General features: G+C 34.9%; 1 protein-coding gene across 7 annotated transcripts in view; it reads left to right on the forward strand.

Annotated features, from left to right (window-relative positions):
• POT1 (protection of telomeres 1) overlaps positions 1-14,359 on the forward strand; it is a 57,841-nt gene that overhangs the window by 2,159 nt on the left and 41,323 nt on the right. For 3 of the 7 annotated variants that reach the window (XM_015628836.3, XM_015628835.3, XM_015628838.3), the window contains 5 exons: positions 2,361-2,494; positions 6,647-6,719; positions 8,001-8,092; positions 11,866-11,976; positions 13,605-13,652. In XM_015628836.3, coding sequence (XP_015484322.1) covers positions 2,372-2,494; positions 6,647-6,719; positions 8,001-8,092; positions 11,866-11,976; positions 13,605-13,652 — 447 coding nt within the window. In that variant the 5' untranslated portion in view covers positions 2,361-2,371. The other 4 variants (XM_015628840.3, XM_015628839.3, XM_033514485.1 and 1 more) reach the window with 4 other exon arrangements.

Here is a 14,359-nt window from a genome sequence, read left to right on the forward strand (position 1 = left end):
GTATTGTGTATATATGGCTCATTATACTGTTGTTGGGTGAAGACCAATATTGCTAATTAACTTTGAAGTTGACTCTTTTTAGGTGGAATAGATCAGCTTCTCAGTCTGCTAGAATAAAGTGTGAAGTAGATACTTTGAACTGAAAAGCTCTGTAAATCTTCTAGTTGCTCTTTTCACTAGCGACTTGAAATCCTAGTAGGCTAATGACAATGCTCTTGTGGTTTGGTGCTGTTTGAAAACATACAGACAAAGGCATCGTTTTTAGGCTCATTTAGTAATGTCTTACAGAAATCCTAACTTCTAATACCTCACTAATCAAAGCAGGAACAGCATCTGCACCTTTGTAGCAGGCTTTTCCTTCTTTTGAAACTCAAGCAGAAATTGAAACCTGTCTGGTGCTGTACATCTCAGCTCTGTGCTGTCATAGGTTGACCATGGCTGGAAGCCAAAGCCACTCTTATCATTCCCCTCAGGAGGACAGGGAAGAGAAAATACAACTAAAAGCTTGCAGGTTGAGATGGGGAGATCACTCACCATTTACATGGACAAAAGAGACTCAAAGGAATTTAACTTGCTGGTCATCAAATCAGGGTGGGATAATGACAAATAAGAACGAGTCTAAAGACGTTTCCCTCACCTCTCCTATTTTCTGGGCTTAGCTCCACTCCAATTTCTCTACCAATTTCTCCCCCTGAGCTGTACAGGGGATAGAGAATGAGGATTGTGGTCAGTTCATAATGCTTCACTTCTCCTTCCTTCCTCCTCATGTAAATTGGAAGCTAGGAAAAAACAGAAGATAGTCATCCTGTGTGTGCCATTGCAACTGAGACATCCTCAAACCAAAATATTGATATGTCATGAGTGACTGTGACTTCTTGCTTGTATCTGCTAGACAAGAATAACAGCACTGGGGGGGTTTCCTGGAAAATGGGGAAGGAGAAAGAAGGGTTGCTAACAGCCAGAGAAACAGTCATGAGTTATTAGTGAAGTCTGGTATCTTTGGATACTGTAATAACAATAACGTAGATTTTTGAATTTTCTGAAGAATAATGCACTTTTTAAAAGAATGTGCATAATTTTTTGCTCTGCACCTCTATATGCTGACTTATGTTTGTAACTTATGATGGTCATAACAGAAAGTCTTCACTGGTCTTTCCATTTTGCAGTGGTTTCCCAATTCCATTTCATTATCACTGAATAATTTTTAGGAATTCACTCTGCTTAGCACTGCAAAAGCTCTTTTGAGCTATAACTGAATGTAGTTTAAGCTTTTACTGAGTAGAATACCAAGTTTTTGTGTCCGTTCAAAACTACAGAAAATATTTTCTTTCCTGTTCTTTACTATCATATATGAATTGCTAAAACTGTTTGAAATTAGAGCTGTGGCAATAATGCTGCCATCTGGATTTTCAGAAAACAGAAAGCATTTTTTGCTTAGTTTATTAAAACTTACTGGAAACAGAAGATTGATAATGTTGTGGCTGTTCTGTAGATGCCCACTTGAAATAAAAATTGTACTGTAAAGACGAAGATACCCCAGAAGAAATGAGATGACAATGTAATGAGAAAATACACCAGTAGCTTCTTATTGCTAGATCACTTTTTTCTATTATGTGTAACTTCACTGCAATAGACTACTCTTTGAAGCTCTCCCCTTATTCTCTGTGTTATAACACTGTCACTATTAATTTATTTCATTGACTTTTAGCACAATGAGGGCAGACCATAGATGACACAGTCATACATTCCTTGTCTTATTCTGAGTGCCTTCCATGCTTGGAATCTGTAGATACCCATCTTATTTTTTTATTATTTTTTTCATTACTCGATTCATTGATGAAAATTTTTTGATCTGTACATAAGCATCTTTTGTTCATTTTAAGTTAAAATGACAGATGTTTTAATTTCTTGCAGTCGAATTTTCTTCTAGGGAAGAAGCTATATATGGAGACTGTTTGTCTTTGACCTTGTGCTGGGGAAGGAGTCATTCAAAGTCTTTGCATGATTTTTATCTGCATTTCTATATAAAATATTAACACTGTTTACATTACTCTTTGCATTTATATGCATTTCTATTTATTTATATGTAGAGAAATATTTTATTGCCATTTATGGTGTTTTGGAATGTTTGAAAAATCAAGTAATTTGGATGGCAGTCTATTTTTGAGGAAATGTTACTTTCTTCTTGCTTCTTATGGTACTAAGAGATGAGCCCAATCCCCCTGAAATAGTTTTACATAATTAAACTGTCTTGTTATGAAATAGGAAAATATTCCCCTTCTGACTGAGGTGCAACTTCTAGTAACTCTTCATTTGAACAAAAGAAGAGCTTCAGGACTCTTTTTATGATTTTTGTTTAGATAAAGCAGCTATGCCTGTTCAGCTGCTGAAAATCATTAAAGGACAATCTGAGATTCCACTACCAAGCCATTTGCAGAAGGAGAATTTGCAACATTTGCAAGAAGGCTGTGATAATGCCAACAAATACATTCAGGTAAACTGACCAGTAAAAAAATTTTGTCTTGCTTTGAAATAGCTCCTCTTAACATTAGCAATGCACTTTTGTATTCCAGCTCAGTTGGTGACAACCTGCAACTTGTGTGTCTTTGTGTTCATCTGTTGCATATCTTAGCAGTGGAAAATTATGACCGTTTTGAACCTCATTGCATGTTGCTTTTTCCTTCATTGATTCACAGTCCTGTCCCTTTCTCTTACGTTATCAGACTAAAATTTTGTAGGAGTTTCTCTTTTCAGAGTTTATAAGCTGTGGACCAATTTAAAACACATTAATATGCAGAATGCATTTCTTAAAATGGAGGGACTGTGGGAGGTTAAGTGGTATTTTGTTTAAAAAAAAACTGTAATAAGCACTTCAATCCTGTTAAAGATCAGAGTAAGTGAATTGAGAATAACTGATTTCAGAGTAACTAAAAAACTTCTAAGGTAGTTTTCCTTTTGTATGAAATGATGCAATATCCAGTTTTATAAAAAATGTTTGTAGCAACTACTAGCATCAAGGCACAATTAGGTTTTTTATCATTACGAAGTGTGCACTTATATTTGATAGTAATCTTAAATATATTTTGGATTGGAAGTACAGTCCTGCGATACTAGTGAAATGCAGAACAAACCTTTTCCATGCCTAAAACAAGTATTCTCGGTAAAATGCAGTGTCAATTCTTGAGTGTGTTCTTTTTTTATCCTGTTTAACTTTTTTTTGTCTGTGACTCTGAGAATCATTTTAGGCATCACTGATGCTTACGTGTCAGAATATCAACATTAATTCAGGCTTTCTTTCAATCTGTTAATTAAAAAGAAGAAAGGGAAAAAGTTAAGGCAATCTGGTTCTGTAGAAAACCTGAGTTGTCTTGAATCCTTAAAAAAATGGCATAAGCATTTTAAAAATATGAGCTGAACTGATCTAATGTATTTCTGTATCCGAAAAAACATTTTTGCTACCACAGCTGTATATTCTCAGCTCCAACTCTAGTGCTTATGTGACCCTGTGATTGAGTCCATTCATGAGAAGGAAGCTGGCAGAAGACTGTCCTTATTGCTGGAGAGAGGATAATTTTCTGCTGCTTTCACTCTGCGCTGGTTCCTTGTGGTGTCAAATTGATGCCAAGAGTGGTGCACTTCGGTATAGCGAAGGAGCAGAACTGCCCTGTCTGGCAGCAGTTGAGTGGTGTAGGAGGTGATTTGATTGAGAATGAGCCTCCCTCAGGTCTTGTAAAGGAACAAATGGAAACATCAATAACCATTGCTGCTAGCAAACAGGGTTTATTCCTCAGGGTGTAGTTTTCTGTCCCTGTTCACCTGTACGATATATAGACTTTGCTGTTTTGAAGAGCTATGTCTGCAAGCAGCTCCGACATGGAAGAACAGGGATACTTGTTCAGAAGAAAGTGGTGAAGGAGACAAAAATGCATTATAAGTTAGAAAATCTTTCTGCCAAAATAAATATTTCTATTCGGAAAGCAGAGCAATTACTACCAGACTATGATTTAAAGCATACATGCAGTGCTCTAGCTGATCCTGAAGGGAAGAGTATGTAGAATGTCTTTCTCAGGCTTCTGCCTTGTGTAAAGAGAACTTCATGCTGCTGCTGACATGGATTAGTAGGTGACTAAAACAGCTTGGCATAAGCAGCACGACTGAGAGTTGATAAAGCTGGTGCTAATGCACCATTAAATGTGAAGGAAAATCCAGTTCTGCAGGCTGAGCTTGAAGTGAACCTTACTGTTCACTGATGTTAGGTTATCTTTGTGGTGGCACACTGTCACTCTAGACCTGCCAAAATAGGGATCAGGTCCTGCTTTAACAAGGGCAGGGGAGGATTTTTATGAAATGTGTTCTGGCAAAAGCAAAAAAAAAAACATTTGGAAACCTTCTGTCTGACTTGTGTGCCTCAGTCCTTTCATTCTTCTGCGTGTTTTTATCTTCCTCACACCTCTTTGAAAATGGCAAACTTCAAATTGGTAGAAAAACAGCACAAGCAATATTTGTACCTATTCAGTCATCATGTTCATTAACTAAACATGATGCCTTCTCCTATTAGTTCATCATCCTCTGGATTTTGCTGTGGCAAATCTGAACCAAACCTGAAAATAAGCTGCCAAATCAGCTATAGAACCAAACTGAGGGAGCGAGGCCTTCTCAGGAAGGAGACACATGCAGTAGAAGAATTTTACATGGTTGGTTTGAGAGTGCATCTAGTGGCATGTGGAGTGTTTTGGAAAGTTTGCTTCTGAATTCAATAAGCAGTGCAAGATTTATGAGGGAAGAGTCAATCTGAGTAAATTTTGCTAAAGTTCTTTTGCAGTTTGAAGCTCAAGATATTCAGGCATGTGGGGAAGGCAGTGGGGCAGTATGAGGAAATGGGTAGTAGCTGGGGAAGAGAACTATAGCTTAGGTGTTTGGGATACAGAGGAAAGCAGAGGGGCCAGACCATTAGAGCAAAGAATGTGGTCCCAGAATTTGAAAACACTTTGGAAGGTACTGGGATGTAAAAGGAAAAATAAAAAGTAAAGATGGTCAAAAAGCAGTCACTATCTCATCAATGAATTCCACTTTTAAAGTAGTGTGCTGGTGCAGATTGAAATTTTTTAATAAGAAAAAAATATATATGTAAACATTGAGTGTTCCTGAGGTGACTGTTTCATTGCAAAGACTTTATTACAAGAAAAATTCTGTAGTTTTTTATTTACCTGTGACAATTCACAGTTCACAATTGCATTTACCTTTACAATTCACAACAATCTCAGCAAGAACAAATATCTATGTGTGTGTGTGTATATCTATATATATATATATATATATATGTAGAGAGAGAGAGTGAAATTTTAAACAAAGCTGTAATTTTTAAAACAAGTAGGAAAGCTTTCTGTTTTTACAGGTAAGTTCCTACTTTTCACAGAGAAGACTAATGGTTTTATATGAAGACGTAATTATCAAAATATTTTGGAAATCAGCATCTGTAAATAATGTTGAGGTTTTGTGGACTGGTATTATTTCTTTATAAAAGAGATAGTAAAATCTTGTTGAATTTGATTTGGATTACTCCTCAGCACATCATATGACAAATTTTTCTGTGAAAGGCCTCTGGAGTAACAATTCACTGCTGCATATTTTATCCTGATTTGGTTTAAGCAAATTACTAAAATAAAACTGTAATTTACCTGACTGTCCTCTTAATGTTACATTTATAGATATATTGCCCTGGTCTTTTTTTACAAGAAACCTTTCAGTATATTTTTATGTTGTTTAGCTTTTTTAAGCATTTTACAGAGTCTGTTTTCAGTATTTTTATTTTTCTTTATTGAACCAGTTTTTTTGGTTTTATCATTGAGAAGGTGTAACAGTGCTTTATCTGCCATACTGTGAAAGAATACACTTGGCTGACATCTTTGGTAATGCAGATGATAACCATATTTCTAACTAGAAGTGTTAGTAAAGAGGTGTGAAATGTTAACATCCTTAAAGTTGCTGATTTTTGCTTCATTATAACTTCAGCTTCAAAATATAAAGAATATTTTGAATTAATCATTAAATCATAGCATCTTTTAGAGCATTTGTATTATTGCCTATTAAGTAGGACATGACAGTTTGAAACCTTTGTAGTACTCTTCTCACATCTGTATTTTTTTTTACAGAACATTATATATCTTCATATGCTCCTATTATATCTTGACTGTGATTTTATTCTGATATTTATGTTGTAATCCTTTGCCAGTATTTTTGGAGAAATTTCTGTATCTTTTAAGATTTTGATCACTACCTCTTCAGATGTGTTTCAGGTTTTGTGCTAAAACTAGCGTTATTTGCTATTTTTGTAATGAAAGTTGCATGTATAGTTCCAAAGCTACTGTCTTATTTTACTATCTTATTTGTGCTTGTTTATCATCTAGCTGTAGCATCTAAATAGTATTGACATACAATACTTTGTTGTATCTCCAGAATGTTGCTTTTTAATGCTGTCTATAGCAGTTGTTTTTTGGTATTTTATTAAGAATGTAGATGGCAATTTAGGCTTCTTCCTTAAATTCTGCCTTTATCTTACAGATGTTTCAGCTGTTACCAGCATTTCAGTAACTTAGAGGCATAAAGTCTTAGTTCATAACATTTTCTTTTATTTTTTGCTTTGTAGGGAATAGTTACTCTTTCCTATCCATTAACAAAACTCAGAGATGGAACAGACTTTTTCAAGATTGTTCTTCAAGGTACTACATTTAAATATACATTTTTAATTTATAGTATTACATCAGTAGTTCCTGCTTTTGTATAGTGTTCAATAGAATGTAAGATTTAAAACACTCTCTAAAACTCTTAATTTTCTAGAAAAAAAGTTTATCTTAAACTTACACCAGGTGAGTTAATGGAAACAATGCGGTGTTTATATTTCAGTAGACTTCTTGTTGCATAACTTTTTAAAAGACTGTCCTGGAAATGTATTAGCTATATGTATAGCTTTAACACACTGTATTTTCAAACTGCTTATCATAAGAAGGACCAAGGAAATTGCACATGTAATAGTTACCACATAATATATATACATAGCATATACTGTGTAAGGGCACATTTAGTATAGGTCAGTATTTTGATTAGCAGCAAAATATTTGTGTTTCATTCTGTTTTAATTTAAGCACTTAAGGAAATTTCACCTGACTACTCAAGTATTTGAATACCAGCAGCTAGATTTGCTCTTTGAAGGACCTAAATTGTTCATCATGTAATAAATGATGCAAAAAAAAATAATGCATTGCTTTCAGGTCTTAAGCTTGTCATCCCCTCCAGTCAGGAAGATGGAGGAGGTAACTTGTCAGGAATCTACTGCCACCTGTGCCTGAGCAGCAGTCCTGGGGTGTGCAGATCCTGCCTGGTTCTGCGGTTGTGGCTGGTGTTAGCAGAGGTGTTGAATTTCTTGGGACCCTAGCCAGTCTCTCTGCTGGCTCCAGAGTTCTCAGAGGGCTGCTTAACCTCCTGCTTAACCTCCCTGAGTCTTGCTGATTTCAGTGACTGTTCAGGAGAGGAGAATTTATGCACATTCTCCATGGAAACATAAGATTGCACATCTAAATCTTTGAAACAGTAAAAAGTAGAAAACTTGAAATAAAGATATGATTTCTGCTCCAGTCCTCCTGGGAGGCTATTAATTAATATTTCTGTGTCCTAGAATATCTTCAGTTTATAATAGATTCTACAATAGGATCTGTGTTAATGTGACTGCATAATATTTCCTTTCTAACACTATACATTGAATTATCCAAGTGGAAATCTTTTTAATTTCTGTTTAATTGTACACTGGTGTACAACATTCCCATTTTAATCCTCTTACGAAGAATATTCTGAGCACCATACCTGTAGTTAGTACATTTCCTGGTTGTACATTAACTGAAATGTGTTAGACTGTTGATCAGCTTGTTTTGTAAATCTCTTTCCACTGCTGTTTAGTTTTGGAGAAGGTATAGTGATTTGAATCATTTTTGCCTTTTTTCCTGTAGATTCGGAAGACTTGTGTTCCCAGATCAACAGCATCAGTGTTTTAATATATGGAAAAATGGCAGAGGATTGTGCAAAAATTATACACCATGGGGTAAAAAAACCACCAAAACATATATACATATATATTCTTGTCATAGGAATTGTTTTTCACAGATGTATGTTGACTTCTTTTCTTGTCTTCTTTTATCCCTAAAATTAGAAACAGTCTGTTCAGTCCCTTCAAATCTGTAAGTACAAACTAGAAAGAAAAAAAAAGTATTTGCTTACGTAAATTATTTCTCACACTAATATTGAAATAAAGCAATTCTTTTTATGAGTGCTGTTTACCTAGCAAGCAAAGGATCATGAATATGGATAATAGAGAAGTCACTCATTTATATTCGTATTTTGAATGTTTTGCCATTTGATAAAATATGTTTTACAATTAAATTCACTTAAAAGACAGTTATACTAAAAGATTTTAAAAAAAAATAAATTCAAAACTGTCCATACAGAGTTGTTTTACTGACTTGGTGCCAGTGTATTGCTTTGTCAGAAATAGAAGTTTGGTTAGATTGGCTCCAGGTAAGAGACTTAGACAAGTCAGCCTATGAATTTCTGAGACAGTGTTACCACTAAAGAAGGAAAACAAGATGAAAACAGTTATCTCAGTCTTTTTATAAGATTGCAGATCAGTTTATTGATGTGTCAGTATTAGCCAAATATGAAGTTGAAATTAGTATATGATGCATTATGAGCTCATGTTAGTGCTTTTTGATTTGTGATACAAATTCACACTAAATGGTAGAATGGGTTGGGCTGGAAGGCACCTTTAAAGGTCAGCCAGTCACAACCTTCCCACCACAGGGAGGGACATATGGGCAGGAACATATTTCACCTCTTTAGATTGCTCCAAAGCCCTATCCAGTCTCACTTGGAACACTTCCAATGATGGGGCATCTACAATCTCTCTGGGCAAATTACAGTGTTTATACAGGTTTTTTTATTCCAAGGAGTTTTGAATTCCTTTGATGGGGAAGCTGGGGTGGAAAGTTCCTGAACTAATTTGCAAAATGTGCAAGCTGCAGAATCTTTTTAAATTTAGTGAACGAATCAGTTTTGTCCTGATAAAAATACAAATGTTGAACAAGACACTGAGCAGCAATAAGAAGAGAAAAATATCATTACTAAAGAGCTGGGTAGAAAACTACAACCCACAGGCAACAGCCCTTAGGTGAGGTGTGTTAAAATCTCAATTTGTTCTTCCCCAGTGAACTGAGCCTTTGTGGTCTTCCCTTATGTCTCAAATGAGATTTTAATTTTGGAAGACTATGAGACAACAATGATTTCTGCAGCTAGCAGAGTTTCATAAAAAGTCCCATTTTTTAGCCATTTAAAAATTACTTCAGTAAGGTCTAGTACTGCTTATTTGCTGTATGCCATTTCAGATTTTAGTATTTTTTAATTTCCATATCATTCTTGGCATACTAGAAGAAATGTAGCTAAGTAGCTGGGGGAGGAGCTGGCAATTTCCAAAAATACGAGTAACCATATTGTCTTCTGAGAGTCTTCTCGATCTGGAAGAGAATAACCATCAGGAAAAATATTGTCTTTCCTGTATTTCACAGTTTTTGAATGAGGAAAAGAGATTTTTTTTTGCCATTTAAAGATGATGTTTGAATCTCATCGTTTATTTATGCAATGCACATCTGTTGACATGAATATCCACCAATTTCTATAAATAGCTTTGATTCCCAAGCCAATTACAAGATCTTCTTAGCTAAAGGTGAAATGGAAGCTAATCTAGTTTGAAAACTAATTAAATATCAAGGCACTGTGCAAATATTATGAAAATTTTTTTGCATGTTTAGAAACTGCAAGTCACAACCTGTCACAGTTGACTGTGAATTTGTAAAAAATCTGAGAGTGTATCTGTTCTTTCTACCTATAGAACTGGATATAGAGGTTAGTGCTGTCTTCCTTACGGAATTGCACAGCCCTTTCACAGTCTGAGAGGGATTTTGTTTGTTTTTTTTTTTTAATGTGGTGCTACATATGGCGTATGTATTAAATGAGAATAATCATCAGTGACCTAATACTACTCAAAATTTTTTTTCATTTGTTGTCATCATTGTTAAAGGGCTGTGTCTATGTAATTCTGAAGTTCCTTCTGTCACAGGAGAAGTTACCTGTACAGAGCTCCAATCCTGACTCAACAGTCACATCCCAGACTCTTGAGCAGTCTATGTTCTAATAAAATGAAGAAATGAGAAAAACTTATAAGCAAGGCATAACTTTTTAGGTAAAGGTTGATTTTACTGTTGAAGGAACATTCTTCTTCAGCTAAGAGTGAAAGTCATTGTAGTAACATCTGATTTTGACAAAATTCATGGAGTTTCCTGAAGTTTTTATTCATGTGTTTCTGTGTCTGGAAAGACTGAAACAATTTTCTTGTATGTTAGTAGGACAGTCTGTTTGCGGTGCAAAAAGAAGACTGAGTGTTCTAATTGTTTTGCCATGTTTTAACTTAGCTTTGACTTACTTTTAGGTTTATATATTATTTTTTAGTCAAAGTATACATTGTGACACTACCTGAAAATCACCATGCCCTAAGTAGTTTCATTGTGAATTAAACTGTCTGATTAAATTTATATTTTCTGCAGATTTTTTCCCCCCGATGTTTTAATAACTACATATATCACTGTCACTTAATCTAGAAGCCTTTCTTTTTCTTGCACAAAACATTAAGGTTTTAGATCTTAAATCATTTAGCATAGCATTGTCAGACTGCTGAATAGCAAAAAAAGTGCTGTCATAGTGCAATATTTGGCTAAAACTGTCAACTTTAATCAGAAAGATCTTTTGTTTGTTGTAATAAAATAAACACTTGAAGAAAAGTTATTCAGTAAAAGTTTATGGAAATGCTTTTGGTAGAAGCTTGAATAGAAATAGGCTTCCAAGTCTAATGTGTTTACTGGAATGGAGCATACTGGCACAGGTCAGCTAAACAGTTCTGATAACAGGGGGAGCTGACTATAAAGAAGCTTTACATTGTATCAGATAGCTATCTTAATCATCTCTGATTACCTAAAGATATTTAATGTATTTTCTACCTTGTCCTCCTTTTTAATTTTTTCTTTTTTTTTTTTTCTTTTTGATTTGGTGAGGTTGCTACCAAAAAACCATGAGCTGCTTCTGGGACTTGCCATGTACCCTTTAAATCCTCTTGTTCATTTTGTGGTGTCTGAGGAACTTTGTACTGACATGAAAATAGAGTTACAATTGCTTCCTGTGCCAGAATCTCAGCAGTGGTCCCAGAGAAGTTTGTAAGGTCTCTTTTGTTACCAGAAATCTACCTCTTGATTGAACTGGTTATTTAACCCTTCAGGAAGATGTTGGTCCAGCCAAAACAGAGTTTATAGGAGAGTTTCTTAAAAGTACAGCTGTAATTCAATGAGAAAGGAACTCTAAGAAAAAATGTTTGATCACTGTTGGTCTGACATGTGATTTCTTTTGTACTTTAGTTAAGCTAACCAGAAAGGAGTCAGTCTTCAGTGTATTCAAAGAGGAATGATTCTCTTGCTTTATTCAGTGTGAATCTTCCTCCTTAGGCTTTGTCAGAAATAGCATTCAGTTATAGTAGCATCATGGGTGTGAAAATTTTAGCAGAATTAAAAAGAGAGGCTTTCTGGCATTTGCTGTAAATATAAATTCCATGGGTGAAAGAACTAAATTGAGAAACTTAAAGACAGATTTTACAATTTGTTCAGGGTTGTTGTTTCTTCAGTGTCTTGAGACTTCAGAGTGAATTTTCACATCATATAGTCTTAAAATAGAGCATGTGTTGGAGTCTGTAATTTTCTGTTTATTGCTCTGTTCCCATAGGAAACCATGATAGTTGCAGGATTTAAGGTGATAAAATTGCCTACAGCGAGAGAGGATGGTAGACATGAGTGTCACCTGGAAGTGTCTGAAGAAGCTGGATCAGCCATTTATGTATGTGCCCAATTTTTTAGTTTCCAAGTTTTGCTTTATAATAGAAAAAACCAATAAAACCTATTAGAAACTGAAACGGTACAGATTATTTTACCACGTTAATCAGGAAACATGTCACATTTGAGTGTGTGTGCACATGTAATTTTATAATAACCCTAAACAAATTATTTTCCAGGTAAATTTCTACTTGTTGAGTGCATGAATTTGACTTTAGTTGACTTTAGATAGATTTCTAGAGTTGTTTTAGCTACTCCTAATGCAAATAATTAACTGTTGCCTTTTAAATAGATGGAGTCCTATAATCTAAATTTTATACAGAGAATTATACCCTTTTGTCCTGAGTAAAATATTTGTTCTTTTATACCACTCTCACATCAGTTCTGTTTAGTCTTATCTGTACAGTTGTTGTCTGATTAAATCCTAAATTTAAGAAAAAAATTTTTATTTTTTTTTTTAAATCTCAGGCACTTTTGTTTTTGAATTGACTTCTACAGGTAATTAAAACTTGGCACACAGCTCAGTGAGAAACAAATTATTTAAAATGATAGTGCAGATCCTGCATTCAGTATCTGTTGATGATGATGATGATATATAGGTAAAAAGAGTATTTTTCATTGAAGGTGATGGAAAGCAAAACCATCCTGAGCCTGAATAGGTGTGTGTAAACTAAAAGTGTCTAAATCTTAGAATCTACCCAAGGCCTTTAGCTGAGTATTGGCAAGACCTCAGACACTGTGCAGCCCCCTGAATGCCTGGGTTGTGCTGTTTCCCTCATCATTGACCGCAGAATGGAGCATGTAGCACTTTGCTTGGTGACAGGCGTGTTGGATGTATAGTAGCATTCATACAAGTGACTTCATGTGTGCTTCACTTCCTCAATCATAACTTTTCACTCAGCTGTTTAAAAGTAAAATCAGTTTCAGGGATGCAGCTGAGGTGGAGAGCAAAAGCAGATCCCTAGCAGGAGTTGGCAGTGTGGGGCAGGGAACAGCTGTTACAGGGGCTCTGTGGCAGGCTGGGAAGGTATCTGAGCCCTGTGTTCCTCACAGGGAGTGGGGCTTTTCATCAAATCACCATGATTAGCTTTACAAGACCGTACATTGAAGATAAGTCTGGCTTACAAGTAAGTCTCAGAAAGCCTAGGAACTATCTTTAAATACAATTTATCCCACTGCGGTGAATTTTTTCTCCCAAAGGAAAGTAATGAGTCACTGAGAATAGATCTGCTCTAAGCATTGACATGTACATACATCTTTATGTACCAAACCTTAAACCCATTTCTGGTCTTTGTTAAGCAAGTGCATTTTTAAGTTTGTGGCCTCCAAATTTCAAATGCTACTCTCTTAATGTCACCTAACATATTCAGCTACATGGCTTTAGAAAACGTGTGTATGTTTTTTTGAAGAAGCTTTTATCTGAGTGTAATTGCAGTAAATACTTTCTTTTCTTCTGTAGCTAAAATTTTACTAGATTCACATATGATTCTTGTGGGAAGAATGTCTGTAGGGCTGGTTTGCATTTCCTTATGTTCCAAATATTTTGTATTTGCTTTAAAGTTTTAAAATGTTGTTACATTTGCAGTATTATCAATTTTATAATCAGAAAGTTTGTTATTTTTTTCTCCACAGATTTGCATTAAACCAGGAACAACTGCTGCTTCAGAAACTGCATCTGTGGTGAGTTTGTATTTGGGATATTTTTAAATCACATGAGATTAACTGGATGTAAATAAGAAGGTGTGGCATTCGTTTTTGTTCCTGTTTAATTTACTTCTGTTCTCTTATCCCAGCAGTCATTAGCTTTTACTTTTGCAAATAATATACCTGGAACACAAAATAACATTTGAAAAAAGTAGTATATTTTCTATACTTGTATAGTTCCCATCTCAATCTTCAAATGGACTTCATGTTGCTTTAGGAAATTTGAACTAGGAAGGTAACTGTTGGTCTAAATAAGATTGTATGCTTGTGTTGTAAAACCAAAAAAAAAAGGAAATATTAAACTTCCTTTGTTTTAAAATCAGACTTCCAATACTGGTCTTAACATTTGTTTTGATTTCTGTTTGGAGCAAGCCCTTATGTGCCTAAATTAAATAGTATTTTAAAGACAGAGGAACTGGTTTGTGAAATTGTAATGGTCTTCATCATGATTTTAAAGATTCAGTACCAATGGTGATGGAGCTCATTTTGAATTTTTATTTACCAATGGTGATAGAGCTCGTTTTGAATTTTTATTTACAGTCTCGTTTTTTCAGTATAGTACTTGAAAACGTAAGTTATCAAGCAGTTTGAGAGAACTTCTTTCTTTAAAATAATCTAATCAGCATATATTACAACCTTAAGATGAGAGGAGAATAGTCCTTAAACTGTAGAATGTAGCCCCT

The sequence above is a fragment of the Parus major genome, chromosome 1A, assembly GCF_001522545.3.
Source record: "Parus major isolate Abel chromosome 1A, Parus_major1.1, whole genome shotgun sequence".
Taxonomy (NCBI): domain Eukaryota; kingdom Metazoa; phylum Chordata; class Aves; order Passeriformes; family Paridae; genus Parus; species Parus major.